The sequence below is a fragment of the Lacerta agilis genome, chromosome 3 (assembly GCF_009819535.1).
Source record: "Lacerta agilis isolate rLacAgi1 chromosome 3, rLacAgi1.pri, whole genome shotgun sequence".
NCBI classification, from domain to species: Eukaryota; Metazoa; Chordata; class Lepidosauria; order Squamata; family Lacertidae; genus Lacerta; species Lacerta agilis.
Window position 1 is genome coordinate 100,014,607 of NC_046314.1, and position 7,927 is coordinate 100,022,533.

At 46.8% G+C, this 7,927-nt stretch overlaps 1 protein-coding gene across 2 annotated transcripts; it reads left to right on the top strand.

The window, feature by feature from the left end:
* Nucleotides 1–1,734: 1,734 nt before the first annotated feature.
* LOC117044290 (trichohyalin-like) lies at nt 1,735–7,568 on the top strand. Of its 2 annotated transcripts, none has more exons than XM_033144906.1 (3): nt 1,735–1,874; nt 5,246–6,326; nt 7,412–7,568. In XM_033144906.1, exons 1-3 carry the CDS (start codon nt 1,872–1,874, stop codon nt 7,414–7,416), a joined length of 1,089 nt encoding a protein of 362 aa, XP_033000797.1. In that variant the 5' UTR covers nt 1,735–1,871; the 3' UTR covers nt 7,417–7,568. The 2 variants fall into 2 exon arrangements, with proteins under 2 accessions (XP_033000797.1, XP_033000798.1); XM_033144907.1 differs by having other exon boundaries at nt 1,737–1,874; nt 5,246–6,307.
* Nucleotides 7,569–7,927: the final 359 nt, after the last annotated feature.

Here is a 7,927-nt window from a genome sequence, read left to right on the forward strand (position 1 = left end):
GGCTGACTGCCACTGCAGATAGATAGATTTTCCAGCTGACCAGAAGTAAAAGTAGCAGGGTAGGGGATACACTCAGCCTGACTTTGTCCCGCGCAGAGACAAAGAGAACTGTCTGACCTACAAAAATCTGGAAGTGAAGCTTCTCAAGCAGAGAAGAATGGTAACTTGTGAACGTTTGCTGATCACACTGCTCTTAAAAAGGCAGAGGTTGAAGTGCTAGAAGACGAGAGGGCAACCCTAGACTAACTTGGCAAAGTGGCCTGAGCTTGCGTGGCTTCTCACATCTTCTCAAAGATGTTGAAAAGGTCACCTCGCTTTGCATCAGGTTTCCAACAGAGTGGTCTCAAGATCCGCAAAAGAACTTAGGTTTGCTGCTTCATGTGGAATGAGACCGTTGGTCTCCTCTAGCCCAGCAGTCTTGAGACTGACGGCAGCTCCCCTGGGTCTCAGGAAGGGATATTCTCCGTTTCCTTTTAAGCAAGAGATGCACTAGGGATTCAACCTGGGGGCTTTTATGGGCCTGGGAGAAAAAATCAATTTATTTCTCATTCAAAGACGAAGCAACCCAATTCACACTTCTTGAAACAAAACCTGAACCAAAACAAACCCTTCCAAATGCTCGCGTCTCGTGAGTTTTGCAGTTTGGTTCTACAGTCAAGTAATGTGTGCAAAACAGCATGTGCTAGGACGAAGTGTACATAAAAATGCACATATTAGGGAAAATTTACAACAAAATATTATATTAAGGGAAATTGCTTGCAAAAAAATGTGCACAGGGAGGCCTGGTTGGTATCATCACTTTTTCTTTTCAAGTGCCGAGCAAAAATGTTCATAAGGACCCATATCTTTAGATCTTAATTTTCTGGTTATCTTTTAGCATGCTTGGATTTGTTTCGTGTGTTTGTGTGTGTGTGTGTAAGTTGCTTTCAGTTTCACTTTTGAGGGGGGAAACATAATAATTACCGTATTTTCCGGTGCATAAGACGACTGGGCATATAAGACGACCCCCCACCTTTTCCAGTTAAAATATAGAGTTTGAGATATACTTGGCCGCAGATTCTCCACCCGGCGTATAAGATGACCCCCGACTTTTGAGAAGATTTTCCTAGATTAAAAAGTAGTCTTATATGCCAGAATATACAGTATAATGCACACAAAATTGCATATTGTGTGCATTTCACCCTCAAATGCCAACAATTTTTCACAAGAGCTTTAAAAAAAAAGAATTTGCAAACTGACATGGAAATGTGAATTTTACAAATTATTATATGTGTTAATGCGAGTTGCAGTTAATTATTGTAGCTGTGGTATAAGGGATTTTATCAAGAATGGATTGTATTTGGTTTGAGCAACAGTCTGGAGGCAGAATTAAAGGGAAGAAGACCTTGAAGTACAGCACGTGGGAAGCCACCCAAAATTTATGATTGGCTATGTAATTGATTTGTATTTGAATTGCTATTGATATTTGGTGTTAATGTAATATGGTGCATATTGGATTTTTGTAATTGAAAATTAATAATAATAAAAAGATATGTAATAATAATAATAAAAAGGAAATGCGGAGAACTGGCTGGGGGGGGATGAGAAACTGAAATTGACCAGATTCTCCCACATGCTCTACTAATGAGCAGCTCAAGGAACCCTGGGCCAAATTGTTAGCAGCTGAAAGTGTTTCTTGCGGGAGTCGCTTGGGAGGGTGAGGAAGAAGCCGAGTGCGGAATCTCGTGACATCATCACGGCAGTTGGCCTGGAATGTGGATTTGCATGGCCTGGTTTTGCAAAGTGGGGCAGCTGGTGTCCGATTGAGTGGGAAATTGTACCTCTACATGCACCGTGGTTAAGATTCTTGTCTCCCTGGGCCCAATTTCGCCATGGTAAGATCTGTCACTCTCATTCCTTTGTCATTCATTTTTATTACATTTATATCTCACCTTTCTTCCAAGCATCATACAGTTATTTTCTCTACCTTCTGCATTTAATTATACACACACACACACACACGTTCCCCAGCCACTCTGGGCAGCTTCCAACAAAAGATTAAAAATACATTGAAACATCAGTCATTAAAAACCTCCCTAAACAGGGCTGCCTTCAGATGTCTTCTAAACGTCAGATAGTTGTTTATTTCTTGGACATCTGATGGGAGGGCATTCCACAGGGAGGGCGCCACTACCGAGAAGGCCCTCTGCCTGGTTCCCTGTAACTTGGCTTCTTGCAGTGAGGGAACCTCCAGAAGGCCCTCGGTGCTGGACCTCAGTGTCCGGGCAGAACAATGGGGGTGGAGATGCTGCTTCAGGTATACTGGGCTGAGGCCGTTTAGGGCTTTAAAGGTCAGCACCAACATTCTCGCAACAACCCTGTGTAGTAGGCTAGGCTGAGAACTAGGGGCTGGCACAAGCCCAGCCCAGTAATTTGAAACTGGGTCTCTCGCTCACAATGTGAGCTTAGTGGGCCAGTCACTTTCTGTCAGCTTAACCTACGCCACAGAGTTGCTGAGAGGATTAAAAAAAAAGAAGTAGGTTGGGGAACAATGAATACCACTTTAAGCTTCATGGAGGAAAGGTGGGATATTAGCTAAATAAATAAATAAATACGAAAGGAAAAGCAGAGTATTTTATCTAAATGCATCCTAGAAACACACTCAATGCTGATGCAGTTTGTTTGTTTGTTTGAACAATTTATACAGCCATCTTCAAATATTGAAAGGGCTGTCATGTCGGGAAGATGGAGAAAGCTTGTTTTCTCCTGCTCTGGAGGGTGGGACCCAAATTAGTGGCTTCAAGTTTCAAGAAAAGGAGATTCTGACTTAAACATCAGCAAAAACTTTCTGACAGTTAAGAGCTGCTTCACAGTGGGAAAGACTCCCTCAGGAGGTGTTGGACTCTCCTTCCGTGCAGGTTTTTAGGCAGAGGATGGATGGCCATCTGTCATGGATGCTCCAGTTGAGATTCCTGCAATCCAGCGGGATTGGATTAGAAGTCAATTGGCCTCCTCTTGTTCATTGATCTTCTTGACATTTGGTGATTTTTGACTCTGTTGATATGCAATCCCCTTATCTTCACCTCCCCCCCCTCCTCCTCCTCCTCCTATCTTGTCCTTCATTGGACCAAAAATAAACCCACCTAAGCTAAGAAAATCAAAACTCTGCTGGATCAGACCAAAGGCCTGGCTAATCTAGCATCCTGTTTCCTACTGTGGTCAACCATAAGTCTCTGGAAGGCTTGCAAGCAGCATATGAGGTCAACAGCTGCCTCTGGATGATAGACCTTACAGATTGTTGTTCAGTCGTTCAGTCGTGTCCGACTCTTCGTGACCCCATGGACCAGAGCACGCCAGGCACACCTATCTTTCACTGCCTCCCGCAGTTTGGCCAAACTCATGTCAGTCACTTCGAGAACACTGTCCAACCATCTCGTCCTCGGTCACCCCCTTCTCCTTGTGCCCTCCATCTTCCCCAACATCAGGGTCTTTTCCAGGGAGTCTTCTCTTCTCATGAGGTGGCCAAAGTACTGGAGCCTCAACTTCAGGATCTGCCCTTCAAGTGAGCACTCAGGGCTGATTTCTTTAAGGATGGATAAGTTTGATCTTTTTGCAGTCCGTGGGACTCTCAAGAGTCTCCTCCAGCACCATAATTCAAAAGCATCAATTCTTCGGCGATCAGTCTTCTTGATGGTCCAGCTCTCACTTCCATACATTACTACTGGGAAAACCATAGCTTTAACTATACGGATCTTTGTCGGCAAGGTGATGTCTCTGCTTCCCCCCCCCCTGCTTTTTTTCCCAACGTATAGAAAAAGGTAATAAAACATTTTTAAAAATGACCCTATACCTGTACAGGGCTGTCTTCAGATATCTTCTAAAAGTCAAATAGTAGTTTTTTCCCCCTTGACATTTGATGTGAGGGTGTTCCACAGGGCGGGCGCCACTACCAAGAAGGCCCTCCGCCTGGTTCCCTGTAACTTCACTTCTTGCAGTGAAGGAACCACCAGAAGGCCCTCAGAGCTGGACCTCAGTGTCCGGGCTGAACGATGAGGGTGGAGACGCTCCTTCAGGTATACAGGACTGAGGCCATTTAGGGCTTTAAAGATCAGCACCAACACTTGGACTTATGCTTGGAAACGTACTGAGAGCCAATGTATGTCTTCCAGTATGAAGTAGAGACACCCATGGCAGAGTCCCATCCATTCAGCTGTGAAAGCTTGTTAGAAGAAAAATGTCTTCCATTGTTTCTGGAAAGCCAACTATCCCATTTTTAGTGGGACATCCTGTATCCAAAAGCCAATCCTGGCTTCTGTTTCAATCCCAGAATGTCCTTCCAGTCCAGTGATCTGGCATGACTCTGCTGAATGCCAGAGTGCTGGGCAAGAGCATCAAGAGCGAGGGTGACTGGCACAAGCAAGTGAAGAGTGTTGGGAGGGTGAGGACAAGTAGTGTGAGCAGCGAGAGGTGGCGGGGGGGCAGCATGGTGCGTGTGGGTGTCCCGGATTTTGTTCAGAAAAAGTTGGAGCATTTGGGAAAGTGAAGATAGTGGGTGCCTTCATATTTGGATGGGGATGCTGTTCCACAGAACAGGGGCAGCCAAACTAAGAGCCCTGCTCCAAGTTTCTGGGGAGTGGGGCCCTTTTGTGCAACACAGCCATTTTGGCCTTGCTGTCATGGACCGTGCTGAGGAGGACTGCACTGAGGAGGAATCTTTCCAGGAGCAGGAAGACAGCATAGATTTGGAACAGTGGTTTGCAGAGGGGCATAGTTCAGAAGGCAGAAGCTGGGAAATACTGGATGGGGTACAGCTAAGAGAAGAAACACTGGAAAAGAGAGGGTTAACGGATTCACAGTCATTGGACAGCATTTATCCACTCTTCTCAAGATCAGGAAGAGCTCAGAAAGTCTTAGAACAGAAACTGCAGAAGGTACAAGCTCAGATTACAAGACATAGGAATTACGTAGATTAATAGGGTTGGAGGGGGTGTAAACCTTAATTGTGAGCACCGCCATTCTGGGTAGACACTTTCTTTTGTCCTTTGCTGTGTTTATTAAAGAAACTGGTAAAAAAATACCTTTTGTTTGATCTGCTCATTTATGGCCACAGGGGAGGAAGCCGATTCCCCAAAGCCTGACACTCGTGCATTAAAACCAGTTGAATTTTTTCCTTAACTTTCCCGTGCCCTGATGTGATATTTGTTGATGATGTCTTCTCAGAAATGCATGTGTGACTTCTCCCTTCCCCACCCACAATCTGCTTCAGGATGCCAACAGTTCAGGGTCCCCAGCCACCCCCGCTATTGTGACTGACGCGCTCGCTAATGGAGACCAACGAACACCGTTAGAGACCAGAAGGCAGCTAGAAGCTGCTGGCAGCCCTCTGCCGCTAGATGCGAATGCCAAAGAGGAGAAGGATGAGCACAGAGAGGAGAAGGACAGCCAAGGAGCCAAGGAGCAGGAGCAGAAGAACTCCAAGCAGACCCAGGGAGCCGATAGCGAAATGGAGAAGATGCGCTTAGACTTTGAGCTGACCCTTCTGAAGCGCCAGCACGAGGAGAACGACAAGCAGCGGCAACACGAGGAGAAGATGGAGAACATACGCCAGCACTTGCCATGCAGAACACCTGGCCAGGGGGACGAGGAGCAGCTCGGGAGCAAGTTGGACCCCATCACGGAAATTGAGCTGGAGAAGATGCGCATGGAATTCGAGCTGGCCAAGCTGAAGCAAATATCTGAGGAGAATGAGCGGCAGCGGCAGCATGAGCGGAAAATATACGAGGACAAAGAGAAGCAGCGGCAGCACGAGGAAACCATGGAGAAGCTGCGCCTGCGGCAAGGAAATATCCGAGTGGTGGGCCCGAAGGCGACGGGGAGCAAGGCAGAAGCCGCAGCCGAGTCGTTTTCTGAGACCTTTGGTGAGGTGGGGAAGATGAGGATAGAGCTGCAGCTGGCCATGGAAGTCTACTTGCCGGATGCGACTGAAAAGAAGTCCCACTCTGAGCCTAGTGGGCAACAGGAATGCCTGAAGGCTGAACAGCCACTGGAGAAGATCCTGGAGGCAGGAAGGCCCCAAGTGCCACCGGAACAGAAGGCCGATGAGGTGACTGAGCACCTGGGTCTGCAGGTGCCCCGCATTGTGGTGAGCGGAGCAGAGTCGGAGTGGTCGAGCAGCAGGTTGGACTTAGCCATCGAGACCGAGCTGGAGAAGAGGAGGATGGAGTTTGAGCTGACGAGGCTCAAATACGAGCACGAAGAGAACGAGAGGCAGCGGCAGCACGAGGAGAAGATGGAGCAGCTGCGCCAGCAGCAGGCGCCACCCAAGGAGGTAAAGGGGATACCGGGAGGTAAGAAGGGAGGTTGTGGTAATACTGGATCGCAAGCCTTTTTCTAGCCCTCTTGTACGCAGAGACCCTTTTGCTCTGGCTCGCCTCTTACCTGCTCTTGTGGGGAGGACTGTAAAATGCAAACAATGTCCTTTGACAAACACAGGCTCCTCCTCTGCTTTATTGTAGGTGGATTCCACGGCAAGTTATTGACACAATGACAGCTCCCAAGTGGTGGGTTTTATCCTGCTCTAGTTTGTTTTCTGATGTTCCCACAGTGCTGCCACTTTATTTCAGTCTGGAGGGACTGCAGCATGACAAAAGCCAGGCGGAAATAAACCAGAACGCTTGCGCTATATATAAAAAAAGTTACGGGACGTGAGCAGGAAGCTGAGGGATCGGCACTAATCGGAAATGAACCAGTGCAACCGCTTGGAAATTTTTGTAGGCACAAACGGTATTGAAAGCAGGATCCGTGTGACCATCCCAATAGCATCATGAGCACAAATCATCACAAATGTGCAATAAAAAAAAAGACACCTGGATAGGTCTCCAGTTAACACAGCCTTTTCCTCTGGTATCTTAGAGTTACAGAACTGTTTTTACTACAATTTCACCTGTATTTTATGGCATTGTTTTTATATTTTTTATAGATGCACGCTGCCCTCAGACCTTATCGGCAAAGGGTGGCATATAGTACTGATTTAAAAAATTAACTATAATCCCACACACACCCACAAAATGAGGGGAAATGGGAAGATGAGATAATGTGGTTAAGAGCGCTGGAGGTAGTTTGATGGTACCACCTTCCAAGTTTACAATTTTCTGTTCAGGGGTAGTCCGGCAACATTTGGAGGGCCTGTGTTAAAACATCAAATGTACCATCAGATACCCGTGATCTTATCAGCACAGGAGTAATCATTTTATGGGTGACATTCCATTGGTGCTCCTGAATGTTTGTAGGCCTGTCGCTATTTCACTGCTGGTCACCGGACTTGGGCATTCGTGGGTTTAACCCTTGAATGGACATTTGAAAGGGACTAGGTTTGATCCTCTGTCTTCCGAATCCTGCTCATGCATTTTCTTTTTTTCTTTTTCCCCCACAGTCTGAATGAGGAACCTGTGCCCTGTCTATTGGCTTCCTTCCTTCCATAGGCTGGGCTATCAGCGAACACACACAGAATGTCTCTCCCTTATAACTTTGAACCTCTGCTCTGCATTGCCTGTAGTATATTATACTTTGATAAAACACGCTAGACTCTCTGCCTTGTGTTTTCCTCCATGAGATGGTGCAGGGAATGACCATTCTGCACGAGCTCAAAGCATGAGCAACCGTACATGCGCATGCCATTTTTGGACCCAGAAGAGAGCGGAATGGGGGCAGGGGCAGAACAGAGTGGGGTAGGTAGACTTATGTCTGCTCCAGTGACCTGGAATGCAATCCCTGTGCAAATCGGGGGTTGACAGTATTTGCATAGAGTCAATTCAGCAAACACAGGTCTGGTTTTATGGGTAGGTCGAGTTGGGAGCTTGTGCCAAGGGCCACACCGAAGAGAGAACTGGACTGAGCTTGGTGACTTGATGTTTGCTGAGTGTATTGCCTGCTGTGACCTAGAGCAAAA